Source organism: Mytilus edulis, chromosome 3 (genome assembly GCF_963676685.1).
Source record: "Mytilus edulis chromosome 3, xbMytEdul2.2, whole genome shotgun sequence".
NCBI lineage: Eukaryota > Metazoa > Mollusca > Bivalvia > Mytilida > Mytilidae > Mytilus > Mytilus edulis.
Window position 1 is genome coordinate 14,273,995 of NC_092346.1, and position 18,589 is coordinate 14,292,583.

At 35.0% G+C, this 18,589-nt stretch overlaps 1 protein-coding gene across 1 annotated transcript in view; it reads left to right on the forward strand.

Moving 5' to 3' along the window:
• The first annotated feature begins 348 nt into the window (after positions 1 to 348).
• LOC139515869 (uncharacterized) overlaps positions 349 to 18,589 on the forward strand; it is a 66,193-nt gene continuing 47,952 nt past the window's right edge. Inside the window, exons 1-2 of the mRNA XM_071305607.1 lie at positions 349 to 1,501; positions 16,998 to 17,249. Of these exons, the coding sequence (XP_071161708.1) occupies positions 478 to 1,501; positions 16,998 to 17,249 (1,276 nt within the window). The 5' untranslated portion in view covers positions 349 to 477. The remainder of the gene's footprint in view (positions 1,502 to 16,997; positions 17,250 to 18,589) is intronic.

Consider the following 18,589-nt stretch of genomic DNA (forward strand, 5'->3'; position numbering starts at 1 on the left):
ATTTTCAAGGATGGGATCTAGACAAAACAATGAAAATAGAAACCTATTTTGAGAATGATTTCTGATACATACATCTTTGTATATGTACATGTGATAATTGCCACAATTTTTGCATGAAACATATCATATATGTATATAAACACCAAGAAAATATTATTTTGAAAAACTACACATTTTTTACATGTTTTAAGCACCATTCTTCTTTGAAACATACAGGGGTTTTTGAAACATGCAGGGATTAGGAAAAACAAAACTTATCTTTTAATTTTCATCCAACCAGAGAAATGTTTACAGACCTTTTTTTACAGACTTTTCTGTAATGACATTTGATTTCCTTTTATAGTAACAGTTTATTATTTATTGCAGGTTGATACCGTCAAGCAAAAGGATTGTGCTATAGCAGATCTTACAGAGGACGATTTCACAGGTCTGGTGAGCAAGGCAAGAAATTTTAGTCTGGCTCAGGACAGAGACAAGATGTCCCACAGGGACCAAAGGTCTTCACACTTCACAGATAGACATCAAATTTTCCAGGATGATGATTCTGATGAAAATGTTCCTTCATCTGAATTTTCATATTTTCGTGTGAATACGGATGTCATTATTGACATCCCATCCTTTCCGGATGAGGGGATACGTACTGACAATGATTATGGAATCTATAATTCTAGTAAGGCAACAACCAGTCTGTGTAGTAGCTCCGATCAGGAAGAGAGCGAAGGGGAGGAAAGGGCAGCCAGTTTCGATTACTTCCCCTCTGCTACTAAAGTAACACCAATGTATCATAATGAATATGATGAGGCATATGATGTAGAGTCTAATGAAGCATCACAAAATAACATTGAGTCTCCGCGAAGTGATAAACCTGGAAACAAGGAGAGTGATCAAGACTTTTATCCAGGTACAGAAATGGAAACGTTTCGTACATACAGTCGCGGACAGGATGATTTAGAAACCAGTGAAGACAGTGATGATGAGGTCAAGTTTGCTCCTCTTCGCACATTATACAGTGAAAGGAGGTTTCGTAATTATTACACTCCTATGACTCAGGAAAGCACAGAAGAATATGGTGAAATGACACCATCAACCTTTTCTTTTGACAAAAGCCGTAAGGCACTTAAAGACAACTCTGCTTCCTCTTTGAGACGGGTGGATGATCACATTCACTTCCCCTTAAGTAGTCCAACTCCTAGTCGCTACAGTAACTTTACTAGATACGATAAAAGTAAAAGCACTGGGGTACATGTAGAAAAATCTGTGTATTCTCGTCATCATGACGATATGTTCAGTGGTGAGAAGGACCCTCCTTTTGGTCATGGTAAAGACCATGTTGACAAAGTGGGTAAATCAATCTGTTCTTTACTTACAAACAGTTGCTCCTCAGTTGATGACATGCCTGAAGGAAGACCTATAGCACAAAGTCTAGACCTGGCTGATGATGGGAGGAGAAAGAAAAAGAAAAAGAAAAAGAAAACGAAAAAGAAAAAGAGTAGATCAAAGGGTTTGTATATTGCTTCATCTTTTTCTAAATCCGGTTAAGAATTTCATAAATTAATCTCTTATATTCAATATACATTTTTGTGTACTCTTAAATTTGTACCTGTCCGAATCATTTTTAAATGTTAACGACAAATAGATTGTTTTATATAGTCTGAGAAAAAAGCCATGAGCTCTCCTGGAAGTGTTATTTATTACATTTGTACATGTAAGTTAATACTACATGATCAGATGATTGATATAAATAAATGAACCTCCCTATAACAATGTCTAAATGGCAAAAGCAGCAATTCATCACTAGTTTTAAGATATTTCTAGGAACTTGTAAATTTGAAGCTAGTGTGTAGAACCACAAATTCTTTAATCTTGTGAATAAAAATCATGATAATGAAGAAACATTGAAACATGAAACACGAAACATTTTATTTCACTAAAGGCCTCACATGAGCATGATGAGGCATGATAGTACAACAATATAACAAATAAGAAATAATACATGAACAAACATATTTACAAATGCATGAATAAATGGGGAGGTAAAGATCATTTGTAAATTGACATAACAATTTTACAAAACTTGGCTCAGCCAACAAAAACAAATTTATCTTTGCTGTTCATTAAATTAGAGAAACTCATAGTATTTTTAACTTTACAAATATCTGAAGGCAAAAATTTCAGCCGTTCAGCATTAATGAAAGTACAATTATACATGTATATGTAATGAAACTCATCTCCTAGCACATTTATGTTACATAAGTCACATATTCTTTCTGATCTATCAATACTGATCGTGTTGATAGCCTCTCATTTAGTTAGAGTTATCTCCCTTTTGCCATGTTTTCTGATCATGATATATCTATAATACTAATAATATATTCACCTGTTACCTATTACCTTATCTGTACGTTCCGCAACTGACAGGCGCACCACCAAATGGTGTATTCAGGATTAATATGCTATAAAAACGGGTCATAATCACAGGATTGACACTACTAAATTGTAGTATTTTAATCAGTAAGACTTTCTTAGATAACAATACGAATACTAAACATCTGGACTAAAAATAAGGCGTATAGGTACAGTTTTCAATTTGTTAGCGGGCATGACGTAAAACAGCGAATCAAAGAATTCAACTTTATAACTAATATAGGACAATGCTGTTGATAAAAAAATACTCCATTCACAGGACCTTTTGTTTTCCAAATAATTAATATTACCAATTATTGATAAGTTCCAGTTCGACGGGTTCAAACAGAAAGATTTGAAAATAGAGAAAACTGTGTATTTTATAATCGGCATGACTTTATCAGATGACAATACTAATACTAAAATAAGGCTTGCGCAAAGTAATATACTTTAGTTCAGTCACGGACCCGCGATATCACGGGTGTGTTCTAGTATATATATATATATATATATATATACAAACAAGTCTAAACAAGTGACAAACCATACAATATATATGCCCACTGGATCTCAGAGTGATAGAGATACATGGTTAATACAAATATTTATATAAGTCTGAAAATTACTCCAAACAGTGTTAGAGTTAGATTTTCTACTGACAATTTTTTGTTCGTCCCTCAGCGGGATTCGAACTCACACCTTTGATACACTACAGCACCAGTCGCTTAGCCTCATGTCCAGCGCTCTAGACCACTCGAACACACCCGCTATATAAAAATATAACTTCAATAGTCGTAGTGTTACCTTGTCACGGAAGGCTAATCTAGAGATAGACATGAGACACGTGTTTTTTAAAGCGTGTGTAGATACTCGTCTAAACATCAACCCAACAATGTTAGATCTGTAAATTTGCTTTCGCAAATTTTTGGTTCTTCCCTCGCCGGGATTCGAACCCATGCTACTGTGATATCGTGACACCAAATCGCCTGCACTGCAGCCGTCCCGCTAGACCACACGACCACCTGGGCTCTCAAAAAAAGAGCTTTCGGTGGGCATGTGTTACCTTTCCACGTCAGTTTTTAATCTAGCGGCGTACTACAGTACATGATATATATAAGGCATGAAGATGATATTGTTACAGATCAGCTAAATTATCTATAGTAAAGGATCCTACAAATTAATGTAAGATACAGTCACAGAAAACAATTATATTCATAAGTACGTCTGAGTCAGTGACAACCCTACAACAGATGTATCCATCGGATCGCCATCAATGATGGTGATGCATGGCTGTGTACATAATGTATATACAACTCGTCTCGTGTGGTCTAGCGGGACGGCTGCAGTGCAGGCGATTTGGTGTCACGATATCACAGTAGCATGGGTTCGAATCCCGGCGAGGGAAGAACCAAAAATTTGCGAAAGCAAATTTACAGATCTAACATTGTTGGGTTGATGTTTAGACGAGTTGTATATACATTATGTACACAGCCATGTATCACCATCATTGATGGCGATCCGATGGATACATCTGTTGTAGGGTTGTCACTGACTCAGACGTACTTATGAATATAATTATTTTCTGTTACTGTATCTTACATTAATTTGTAGGATCCTTTACTATAGATAATTTAGCTGATCTGTAACAATATCATCTTCATGCCTTATATATATCATGTACTGTAGTACGCCGCTAGATTAAAAACTGACGTGGAAAGGTAACACATGCCCACCGAAAGCTCTTTTTTTGAGAGCCCAGGTGGTCGTGTGGTCTAGCGGGACGGCTGCAGTGCAGGCGATTTGGTGTCACGATATCTCAGTAGCATGGGTTCGAATCCCGGCGAGGGAAGAACCAAAAATTTGCGAAAGCAAATTTACAGATCTAACATTGTTGGGTTGATGTTTAGACGAGTTGTATATACATTATGTACACAGCCATGTATCACCATCATTGATGGCGATCCGATGGATACATCTGTTGTAGGGTTGTCACTGACTCAGACGTACTTATGAATATAATTATTTTCTGTGACTGTATCTTACATTAATTTGTAGGATCCTTTACTATAGATAATTTAGCTGATCTGTAACAATATCATCTTCATGCCTTATATATATCATGTACTGTAGTACGCCGCTAGATTAAAAACTGACGTGGAAAGGTAACACATGCCCACCGAAAGCTCTTTTTTTGAGAGCCCAGGTGGTCGTGTGGTCTAGCGGGACGGCTGCAGTGCAGGCGATTTGGTGTCACGATATCACAGTAGCATGGGTTCGAATCCAGGCGAGGGAAGAACCAAAAATTTGCGAAAGCAAATTTACAGATCTAACATTGTTGGGTTGATGTTTAGACGAGTTGTATATACATTATGTACACAGCCATGTATCACCATCATTGATGGCGATCCGATGGATACATCTGTTGTAGGGTTGTCACTGACTCAGACGTACTTATGAATATAATTATTTTCTGTGACTGTATCTTACATTAATTTGTAGGATCCTTTACTATAGATAATTTAGCTGATCTGTAACAATATCATCTTCATGCCTTATATATATCATGTACTGTAGTACGCCGCTAGATTAAAAACTGACGTGGAAAGGTAACACATGCCCACCGAAAGCTCTTTTTTTGAGAGCCCAGGTGGTCGTGTGGTCTAGCGGGACGGCTGCAGTGCAGGCGATTTGGTGTCACGATATCACAGTAGCATGGGTTCGAATCCCGGCGAGGGAAGAACCAAAAATTTGCGAAAGCAAATTTACAGATCTAACATTGTTCGGTTGATGTTTAGACGAGTTGTATATACATTATGTACACAGCCATGTATCACCATCATTGATGGCGATCCGATGGATACATCTGTTGTAGGGTTGTCACTGACTCAGACGTACTTATGAATATAATTATTTTCTGTGACTGTATCTTACATTAATTTGTAGGATCCTTTACTATAGATAATTTAGCTGATCTGTAACAATATCATCTTCATGCCTTATATATATCATGTACTGTAGTACGCCGCTAGATTAAAAACTGACGTGGAAAGGTAACACATGCCCACCGAAAGCTTTTTTTTTGAGAGCCCAGGTGGTCGTGTGGTCTAGCGGGACGGATGCAGTGCAGGCGATTTGGTGTCACGATATCACAGTAGCATGGGTTCGAATCCCGGCGAGGGAAGAACCAAAAATTTGCGAAAGCAAATTTACAGATCTAACATTGTTGGGTTGATGTTTAGACGAGTTGTATATACATTATGTACACAGCCATGTATCACCATCATTGATGGCGATCCGATGGATACATCTGTTGTAGGGTTGTCACTGACTCAGACGTACTTATGAATATAATTATTTTCTGTTACTGTATCTTACATTAATTTGTAGGATCCTTTACTATAGATAATTTAGCTGATCTGTAACAATATCATCTTCATGCCTTATATATATCATGTACTGTAGTACGCCGCTAGATTAAAAACTGACGTGGAAAGGTAACACATGCCCACCGAAAGCTCTTTTTTTGAGAGCCCAGGTGGTCGTGTGGTCTAGCGGGACGGCTGCAGTGCAGGCGATTTGGTGTCACGATATCTCAGTAGCATGGGTTCGAATCCCGGCGAGGGAAGAACCAAAAATTTGCGAAAGCAAATTTACAGATCTAACATTGTTGGGTTGATGTTTAGACGAGTTGTATATACATTATGTACACAGCCATGTATCACCATCATTGATGGCGATCCGATGGATACATCTGTTGTAGGGTTGTCACTGACTCAGACGTACTTATGAATATAATTATTTTCTGTGACTGTATCTTACATTAATTTGTAGGATCCTTTACTATAGATAATTTAGCTGATCTGTAACAATATCATCTTCATGCCTTATATATATCATGTACTGTAGTACGCCGCTAGATTAAAAACTGACGTGGAAAGGTAACACATGCCCACCGAAAGCTCTTTTTTTGAGAGCCCAGGTGGTCGTGTGGTCTAGCGGAACGGCTGCAGTGCAGGCGATTTGGTGTCACGATATCACAGTAGCATGGGTTCGAATCCAGGCGAGGGAAGAACCAAAAATTTGCGAAAGCAAATTTACAGATCTAACATTGTTGGGTTGATGTTTAGACGAGTTGTATATACATTATGTACACAGCCATGTATCACCATCATTGATGGCGATCCGATGGATACATCTGTTGTAGGGTTGTCACTGACTCAGACGTACTTATGAATATAATTATTTTCTGTGACTGTATCTTACATTAATTTGTAGGATCCTTTACTATAGATAATTTAGCTGATCTGTAACAATATCATCTTCATGCCTTATATATATCATGTACTGTAGTACGCCGCTAGATTAAAAACTGACGTGGAAAGGTAACACATGCCCACCGAAAGCTCTTTTTTTGAGAGCCCAGGTGGTCGTGTGGTCTAGCGGGACGGCTGCAGTGCAGGCGATTTGGTGTCACGATATCACAGTAGCATGGGTTCGAATCCCGGCGAGGGAAGAACCAAAAATTTGCGAAAGCAAATTTAAAGATCTAACATTGTTCGGTTGATGTTTAGACGAGTTGTATATACATTATGTACACAGCCATGTATCACCATCATTGATGGCGATCCGATGGATACATCTGTTGTAGGGTTGTCACTGACTCAGACGTACTTATGAATATAATTATTTTCTGTGACTGTATCTTACATTAATTTGTAGGATCCTTTACTATAGATAATTTAGCTGATCTGTAACAATATCATCTTCATGCCTTATATATATCATGTACTGTAGTACGCCGCTAGATTAAAAACTGACGTGGAAAGGTAACACATGCCCACCGAAAGCTTTTTTTTTGAGAGCCCAGGTGGTCGTGTGGTCTAGCGGGACGGATGCAGTGCAGGCGATTTGGTGTCACGATATCACAGTAGCATGGGTTCGAATCCCGGCGAGGGAAGAACCAAAATTTGCGAAAGCAAATTTACAGATCTAACATTGTTGGGTTGATGTTTAGACGAGTTGTATATACATTATGTACACAGCCATGTATCACCATCATTGATGGCGATCCGATGGATACATCTGTTGTAGGGTTGTCACTGACTCAGACGTACTTATGAATATAATTATTTTCTGTGACTGTATCTTACATTAATTTGTAGGATCCTTACTATAGATAATTTAGCTGATCTGTAACAATATCATATTCATGCCTTATATATATCATGTACTGTAGTACGCCGCTAGATTAAAAACTGACGTGGAAAGGTAACACATGCCCACCGAAAGCTCTTTTTTTTGAGAGCCCAGGTGGTCGTGTGGTCTAGCGGGACGGCTGCAGTGCAGGCGATTTGGTGTCACGATATCACAGTAGCATGGGTTCGAATCCCGGCGAGGGAAGAACCAAAAATTTGCGAAAGCAAATTTACAGATCTAACATTGTTGGGTTGATGTTTAGACGAGTTGTATATACATTATGTACACAGCCATGTATCACCATCATTGATGGCGATCCGATGGATACATCTGTTGTAGGGTTTTCACTGACTCAGACGTACTTATGAATATAATTATTTTCTGTGACTGTATCTTACATTAATTTGTAGGATCCTTTACTATAGATAATTTAGCTGATCTGTAACAATATCATCTTCATGCCTTATATATATCATGTACTGTAGTACGCCGCTAGATTAAAAACTGACGTGGAAAGGTAACACATGCCCACCGAAAGCTCTTTTTTTGAGAGCCCAGGTGGTCGTGTGGTCTAGCGGGACGGCTGCAGTGCAGGCGATTAGGTTTCACGATATCACAGTAGCATGGGTTCGAATCCAGGCGAGGGAAGAACCAAAAATTTGCGAAAGCAAATTTACAGATCTAACATTGTTGGGTTGATGTTTAGACGAGTTGTATATACATTATGTACACAGCCATGTATCACCATCATTGATGGCGATCCGATGGATACATCTGTTGTAGGGTTTTCACTGACTCAGACGTACTTATGAATATAATTATTTTCTGTGACTGTATCTTACATTAATTTGTCGGATCCTTTACTATAGATAATTTAGCTGATCTGTAACAATATCATCTTCATGCCTTATATATATCATGTACTGTAGTACGCCGCTAGATTAAAAACTGACGTGGAAAGGTAACACATGCCCACCGAAAGCTCTTTTTTTGAGAGCCCAGGTGGTCGTGTGGTCTAGCGGGACGGCTGCAGTGCAGGCGATTTGGTTTCACGATATCACAGTAGCATCGGTTCGAATCCCGGCGAGGGAAGAACCAAAAATTTGCGAAAGCAAATTTACAGATCTAACATTGTTGGGTTGATGTTTAGACGAGTTGTATATACATTATGTACACAGCCATGTATCACCATCATTGATGGCGATCCGATGGATACATCTGTTGTAGGGTTGTCACTGACTCAGACGTACTTATGAATATAATTATTTTCTGTGACTGTATCTTACATTAATTTGTAGGATCCTTTACTATAGATAATTTAGCTGATCTGTAACAATATCATCTTCATGCCTTATATATATCATGTACTGTAGTACGCCGCTAGATTAAAAACTGACGTGGAAAGGTAACACATGCCCACCGAAAGCTCTTTTTTGAGAGCCCAGGTGGTCGTGTGGTCTAGCGGGACGGCTGCAGTGCAGGCGATTTGGTGTCACGATATCACAGTAGCATGGGTTCGAATCCCGGCGAGGGAAGAACCAAAAATTTGCGAAAGCAAATTTACAGATCTAACATTGTTGGGTTGATGTTTAGACGAGTTGTATATATATATATATATATATGTTGATAAATTGTTAAAACATTTCATCTACATGTATGTATACAATGGTATACATGTACAATATACATGACAATTCTTGAATACTTCTCTCCAATGACAAACATACATTATTGTTTAATAATTATGACAATCAATATATATTTTAGAAATAGAAATTATATAGAAAATCTGAATTCACAAATCATAAATGGTTAACAAGGGTAATGCAGGTTTAAACTTTCATACAACTATTACAATATTTTTACATGACATTATGTATATATGATAGAATAGTGAATAAGATTAAGCCTTATTATATTCACTGCATGTACAATGTACATCACTACATGAAAAAGAAATCTAAATAGGGGAGACAATCATTTGACATTGTAATTATTAATTTTCTTCGTACATCCATCATGTACATGATATAGAATCTGCTTGAATAAAATTTCTCTATCTTGCATTGTTCACTAAAACTTTTGCATAACTTACTAAGATAAAGTTTGTGTTTTAGGTAAGTTTAGAGGGAACCACTTATGATAAGCCAATGCTATTGGTATGCAGTTTCATATTTAGCATTGCCATTTCTCATTTCCATGGATATTATTTGGCCCTGAGCCTTCAGTCTATGTCAGGATTCATTGACTTTGAATTTTTTGCATAGTTAACATTGTTTAAATATTGTCATTTTTAATTTCAACATTTGTATTTTAATTTTTACTATCAAAAGACAAAAAGGGAGACATATATATCTTATACATACATATTGTATGTGTCAATTGTTTATTAAGAAATCAGAAATTTTTAAGTTGTAACATCTTTTTCAGCTAAGATTTCATTACTAGCAGTTAACTGACATGCCAGCTCCAGACTTCAACTAAACTGACTGAAAGATTATGATTTCATCATATGAACATCAGGCACAATCCTTCCCGTTAGGGGTTTAGTATCATACCATCATAACATATATGAGAAGAACATAACCCGTGTCATGCCAACAACTGTTTTTAGAATAAATGTGTTTAGTTCCGATGCAAAGACCTTATCAGTGACTCAATATTAACGCCAAAATATGCAATCTTTAATGACTTGACAACAGTATCGTAATTATATCCCTTCTTAATAAGTCTATTCAAAGGTTTTGTAAGTTTCTGAGGTGAATACTGATACCTTTGTGCTTTATAAAGAATGTTACCATAAAAAATTGGATGTGAAATACCTGAACGTATTAGAAGTCTGCATGTTGAGCTATATTTACGAATGATGTCTTTATACCGATGATAAAATTTAGTAAATGTTTTGACTAGTTTGTGATATCGAAAACCCTGGTGTAATAATTTTTCAGTAATACATAAATTTCTCTCGTTAAAATCTAAAACATTGTTACATACACGAGCGAATCGTACAAGTTGAGATATATAAACACCGTAAGATGGTGACAAGGGAATAAATGTACTTCAGTTATACTTATTGTGACATCTCTAAATTCTCATGTTAACTTTGTGCAATGGGGCATAATATATATATAAAGTCTACCCCTTTTTATATCTGGTCTTTATCAACAATGGTATAAATTTTACCCAAATGGTTGAAAATAGTAGGAACCTAAGCCCTAAAATTTTATCTAACAATAGATTTCTTGCAAGTGATGATGCTAATTCACCTTTTGACAATTCGAAAAAAAGCTTGCTTTGACCTCTGACAGCTGTCCTCCAAATTCTCCTAGTTTCTGAGACTGCTTAACAGTCAGAACTAGATATCCACTGTAAACTCTTAACTCTGGCTCCAGCAAGTCGGCAAATCCAACCATTTTCATATGGAGAGGTTTCAACCATATGCATTGGTCATCCTAAAAAAAGGTGAGTTCCAACCCCTGGAACCCCCTGCCCTTTGGATCTGCCACTGCAAGTCATATTCAAGACTGCCATGTCAATATCCTGCAATCTCATGGACTAAATATTGCTAGACACAGACATACTGGTATTGTAAGTTGTCAAGGTTACAAATTGTACCAGTTTACAGACAAATATAAGAACATGAACATCTTACAGTGCACTTTTAAACAAAATAATATAACATGAAATGAAATTTATAGTCATTTTTTTGTGCACATGTATACAAGTACACTTTTTAAATAGTTTAAAACTCTACAGTAAGTTTGATGTTCTCATTTTTGAGACAGTTATGTTGATGTTCTCAGATGATGATATATGTTTACCTTATGACTTAGAACCAACCTTAATTGTCTGATCAAGTGTTTTTATGCATTATGTTTTCTAATCTTTTATCCGTATCCTTTCTATAATATCTTTTTCCTGTTCAGGTAATTCAGTATGAAATTGTGGTTCTATCAAATTGAAACATAGTTCACGCTTTGATGTGTGTTTTTTTTAATTTATTTGAATAACACCAAAATACTATTTTTACCCTGGTTTTATGGTTAAGGGGGCTCCTGGGTATAAATAATTTTTTTTTTCTAATATAGGATTTCGCTATATTTTTTCATGAATAAACTTTATCATATACTTAAAAGAAAAATGAAATAAAAAAATGGGGTCACCGTTCATTTAAGCTAAAATCTGCCTCTGGAAGAAGCATACATTTTTGTTAATGTCCTTTTTTTCTGTTGAACTAATAGGAGAAAAAGAGGAAATATCGAATTAAAAAAATAACCTAATATAAGAAATCGCTTAAATTTTACAATTATTTAGTTTATGTACAGCTTATTTGAAAACAATAATAAAAAATATAGGTCACCGATGAGTTAAAAAAGATATTTCAAATTTAAGGCCAAAAAATGGCATTTTTGCACCAAAGGGAGATAATTTGGAGCTTTTTCAATTTTCAAAGTCATCTGGGGCCAAACCAAATCATTTTTTTGGGTTGTTTTTTGTACCATATCATAAAGTGACAACTAATAGTGTAATAAATAAAATTTGTTATGAAAAAATAGAGGTTTAATTTTTTGCTAAAATTTTTGTACCCACGAGCCACCTTAATTGAAAATAGTAAAATAATAGTGGGAAATTAGTATAGTCTCAGATTTAAGTTTTTTTAGTGAAGGTATTTTATCATTAAAAAGTGGTTAAATCGATTTGAAACTTGAAACCAGTACCTACATTCATTGTCAATAAAACTGTTAAAATTAAATATCATATTTTAATTTTGACTTTGATTTTGTGATGTACCGAACATGAGCATGTGATAAGGTGAGGGGGCATGGTGTCTTATGGACACATATTTTTTTCATTTTTTTTTTCATATTGGAATATTTGAGCTCAAACATCCAGAAACTATTTGGAAAAATTATTAATTTAAAACACATGAAGCCAGATGAAATATAAATAATAATAAATAGAAAATCGCAATTGGCGACACCAAGTGTAGTCCCTGCACAGTATACCGCTTTAATATTAAATATATAAGCTGTTAATATAAAAAATAAGATGTGGTATGATTGCCAACTCTCAACAAAAAATTTATAGTTATAGTAATCTCTTCTTTTTAAAGGAACTGTAGTTCTTCCAGATATATCCAGGTTTAATGCTGTGCTATATCTGTGTAATATATGACTTTATTTTGTCTTTAAGTTATATGACATTCATCAGAATTATCTTAAACCACAACATTTAGCTCTTTGTCACTGAAAATCAATATTGAAATTCTCTATATTGTCTGTAAATTTTGCTTGTGACACAGACAGTATAATATCATCCTCAGCAGTTAATGGCTAAGAGATCTGAAATAGAGGTTTAATGAGACTTCATTTTGATCTCACCACTAGAATCAAGCTCGCTTTAATCTGATCAAGTTCCAATTAGGTTGATCAATGTTAAGTAGCCCTTGTTTCATTGTCAGGCTGGCGGTGGTCATTCATTGAGAATTGCTTTAAGGGGATTCAATACAAGGCACATTGCCGTGATTGTCAATGTTTGTGATGTTGAGATTTAATACATGTCAATTACAGTCATAGATCAAGATGAGATCTTTCAAGTTGTTAAAATACATGTATAAAACCATGTTACCCTTTTTCTTGTATTGTCATATCTATACTATTAAACGAGAAGACCTCATTTTGTGTGTCGCTTCTCTTCCTTCCACGATAAATTAATCATCATCCCTCTGTATTCCATAGGTAACATGCATAGTCGCATTTGTCATCCATTCTTATGATTATTCAGATTGAGTTATTTTTGGAGAAAAACGACAAAAAAGGAGTCCGGATATTGATTCCGTCATTAGACTGATTTTAGTCATACATAAGACTTCCGGTTTGAAACATGCACAAGTACACCCAATCGTATGATAGATAACAAAAATGAAAAATAAATAAGCCAATCAGAGCGTTCTCCATATCATGGTGTTTAGATCGCAAGAACCACACCTATAATACCTACTTAAAGAGGACAGTTATTTTTATACGACCCCAAAAAAAATTTGGGATCGTATAATGGTATGATGTCGTCGTCTGCGTCGTCTGCGTCGTCGTCGTCCAAAGACACATTAGTTTCCGGATAATTACTTTAGTTTCAGTGAATAGATCTTTATGAAATTTTTTCAGAAGGTTCAATACCACAAAATGAAGGTTGGGATTAATTTTGGGGATGATGGTCCCAACTGTTTAGGAATAAGGGGCCCAAAAGGGGCCCAAAACAAACATTTTTCTAGTTTCAGGATAATAACTTGTGTACAAGTATTTCAATTGCTCTGAAATTATATCACAATGTTTAAAACCGCAAGTAGAAGGTTTGGATTTATTTTCAGGGTTATGGGGCCAAAGTTTAGGAATAAAGGGGCAAAAAGGGGCAAAAACAAGCATTTTTCTAGTTTCTAGACAATAACTTGTGTGTAATTGTATGGATCTTTCTGAAATTGTACCACAACGTACCATAAAACAAAGGGGAGGCTGGGATGAAGTTTTGGGTTAATTGCCCAAAATATGTAGGATTTAGGGGCCTAAAAAGGGCCAAAAAGAAGCATGTTTATAGTTTCCAAACATTGATGACAATAACTTGTGTTTAAGTGTATGGATCTCTCTGAAATTGTACTACAAGGTTCAATACTACAAAAGAAAGCATGGGATTGAGTTTAAGGGTTATTGCTCCAATGGGGGTATCAATAAGTGTGTGGGGGGGGGGGGGATTTTTTGTTTACCATTTTTAAAGGGATTCCTTTTTTTTCAAAATTTTTCAAAATTTCAAATTTTGAAAAGTTTCAAGAAGAAATATTCAGTTGCACAGTATTGTGCAATAGATTTGTTAGATCTTTGACCACATTAATTTTGTGACAGAAACCCATATTATGTAAAAACCAGGTGCTCCGCAGGGCGCAGCTTTATACGACCGCAGAGGTCGATCCCTGAACAGTTGAGTCAGGTATGGACAAGACATTTAAGCGGTATATAGCTCTGAATTTGGATTGTAATCAAATTTTTGACATTATATGTTTTTTTTTACACAAAACAAATGTCAAGCCACTCCATCATCATCATCATCATCTCAATTCAAATTTTAAATGGACTTTGCAACCATAAACTCTCATTTTAAAACATCAGAAAATTATAAAAATAGAAAATGACATGATAGTCATGTCTGGCAAATTTCCAACATACATTATCTAAAAACATTTTAGAAAAGATAAGGAAAAAAGCTTCATCAGCAACATTTTATATTGGCAAATTTCCAATGAAGTTATTTACATAAAGTTATTGGCAAATAAAAATAGAAAATGACATCATAGTCATGTCTGGCAAATGTCCAACATACATTATCTAAAAACATTTTAGATAAGATAAGGAAAAAAAGCTTCATCAGCAACATTTTATGTTGGCAAATTTCCAATGAAGTTATTTACATAAAGTTATTGGCAAATAAAAATAGAAAATGACATCATAGTCATGTCTGGCAAATGTCCAACATACATTATCTTAAAACATTTTAGATAAGATAAGAAAAAAAGCTTCATCAGCAACATTTTATATTGGCAAATTTCCAATGAAGTTATTTACATAAAGTTATTGGCAAATAAAAATAGAAAATGACATCATAGTCATGTCTTGCAAATTTCCAACATATATTATCAACTACTATTCTATACAAAGAAAGATAACTCCAATTGAAAATTAATTGCTATTGCACAATATTGTGCAATTAGATATTTCTTGCTATTGTGCAATACTGTGCAATTGAAAATTTCTTGCTATTGCACAATACTTGATATGGAATCCTGATTTGGACCAACTTGAAAACTGGACCCATAATCAAAAATCAAAGTACATGTTTGGATAAAGCATATCAAATAAGCACAAGAATTAAATTTTTGTTAAAATCAAACTTAGTTTAATTTTGGACCCTTTGGACCTTAATGTAGACCAATTTGAAAACTGGACCAAAAATTAAGAATCTACATACACAGTTAGATTTGGCATATCAAAGAACCCATTTATTCAATTTTTGATGAAATCAAACAAAGTTTAATTTTGGACCCCCATTTGGACCAACTTGAAAACTAGGCCAATAATTAAAAATCTAAGTATATTTTTAAATTCAGCATATCAAAGAACCTCAAGGATTCAATTTTTGTTAAAATCAAACTAAGTTTAATTTTGGACCCTTTGGACCTTAATGTAGATCTCGACCAATTTGAAAACGGGACCAAAAATTAAGAATCTACATACATAGTTAGATTCGGCATATCAAAGAACCCCAATTATTCAATTTTCGATGAAATCACACAAAGTTCAATTTTGGACCCTTTGGGCCCCTTATTCCTAAACTGTTGTGACCTCAACTCCAAAAATAAATCCCAACCTTCCTTTTGTGGTCATAAACCTTGTGTTTAAATTTCATAGATTTCTATTTACTAATACTAAAGTTATTGTGCGAAAACCAAGAATAATGCTTATTCGGGCCCTTTTTTTGGCCCTTAATTCCTAAACTGTTGGAACCAAAACTCCCAAAGACAATCCCAATAGTCTTTTGCGGTCATAAACCTTGTGTCAAAATTTCATAGATTTCTATTCACTTAAACTAAAGTTATAGTGCGAAAACCAAGAAAATGCTTATTTGGGCCCTTTTTGGCCCCTAATTCCTAAAATGTTGGGACCAAAACTCCCAAAATCAATCCCAAACTTCCTTTTGTGGTCATAAACCTTGTGTTAAAATTTCATTGATTTCTATTCACTTTTACTTAAGTTAGAGTGCGAAAACTAAAAGTATTCGGACGACGATGTTAAGGTTTTGTGTTTTGGTCGGTTTTTCTTAAACTATAAGCAATAGGTCAAATATATTTGTTGCATGGACGAATTGTTAGCTGTACATGTCTGCCTGGCATGGTTCATCTGACCTTGACCTCATTTTCATGCATGGTTCATTGGTCAATGTTTAGATTTCTTGGTTAATGTTAAGTTTATGTGACGGTTGTAATAAAGCTTTATATTTGGGACTATCAACATAATATCAATGATTAGTAACGAAGGCAAGACATTTAAGTGTGTGCACTCTTGTCTGATTTCAATATGAACGTGCCTTTGCATTGTAGGTTTGAAAGAGCCGAGAAAAATGTTTGGCACTTAAATTTAATGAATGCATACCCCAAAAAATGGAGAACACAAATATTGTAATAAAGCTGACATTACAGTAATTACAGTAATTCCTTACATATTTATGTCTAATAAACAACTATTTTTTTCTTCATATTTTTGGACCAACCGAGTTAAATCTTACACATAAAAAATCATGAAACCAACCAATTACAAAAGCCCTCGACTTACATATACATTTTAATACTTTTTCAGATGGGAAAATTCCAGTAGAGATTAGGAACATGGACCAACATTCAATAGATATTTACTTAAGGGCCTTGAAGTCTGGTTCTGAAAAGAGAAGGGACATAAATTTAGTAATAGTGGGTAAAAAAGGTGCAGGAAAAACATCATTAGTACACAGACTTTTTGGAGAGGATTTCGCTAACTTGGAAAGTACAAACGGTATAGAAATACATCGCAGACAATGCAAAATCAAATCAGATGAGTGGACCAGGATAGGAGGTAAGTAATATTGTTTTTTTTAGAACAAATGAGCATATCAAAAGTGGGCATAATATCAGGATTTGACATTCATTAAATTTTTTTCAAAAAACTTTCAAATTTTGTAAAATTGAGCAACAATTTGGCATGTTTGTAGGCAACCCCTTCCCTGTCCCCACTTTGGCAAGCCACTTTTAATTTTTTTTTATTTTAATATATTTTATTAAGTTCATAAGATATCTTATAGATATATCAGGCAAAGATGGCCTTAGATGGATTTGGCTCTTTTTTAGGTTCTTTTTGGTTTATATCTCAACGTTTTCGGTCCTTATACATCCTTGGCTTTCAAATATTCGGCTTTGAGCGTTCTTGATGAAGGTAAAACCAAAAACGCGCTTCGGACGCATGAAACTTATAACATGGTGTTTTCATTTTTTATAGAGTATTTAAGATATCTTGTATTTTAATACGACCGCAAAAATTGAAATTTTTTTGGTCGTATATTGGTATCACGTTGGCGTCGTCGTCGTCGTCCGAATACTTTTAGTTTTCGCACTCTAACTTTAGTAAAAGTGAATAGAAATCTATGAAATTTTAACACAAGGTTTATGACCACAAAAGGAAGGTGGTGATTGATTTTGGGAGTTTTGGTCCCAACATGTTAGGAATTAGGGGCCAAAAAGGGCCCAAATAAGCATTTTCTTGGTTTTCGCACTATAACTTTGGTTTAAGTAAAAAGAAATCTATGAAATTTTGACACAAAGTTTATTACCACAAAAGGAAGGTTGGGATTGATTTTGGGAGTTTTGGTTCCAACAGTTTAGGAATAAGGGGCCAAAAAAGGGCCCAAATAAGCATTTTCTTGGTTTTTGCACAATAACTTTAGTATAAGTAGATAGAAATCAATGAAATTTAAACACAAGGTTTATGACCACAAAAGGAAAGTTGGGATTGATTTTGGGAGTTGAGGTCCCAACAGTTTATAGTACTGCAACCAGAGTTCATTTTTTAAAACTTTAATGGTCCGGAAGAACACACACCTAAATTATGTATCGATGGAAAGAGGACAACGTGTACAATAAGAACAGTTGGGTCATAAAAATCCAGAGTGGTCACAATTTTGTGAAATTGAGGTCAAAGGTCAGACCTAAAAATATCAATATTTCAAACACAAGAACAAAAAGGAGAAATATTCTGATATTTATTCAATAGAATGCTACAAAAACGATTCAATCATAAGCATATGCTATTAACGAAGAAGAAGTGGCCTTGACCTTTTCACATCCATAAACTTTCATATTGTGTATAGTATTTCACTATAGTATATTACAGAATTATAAAACACCAGTTTATCAAATTAT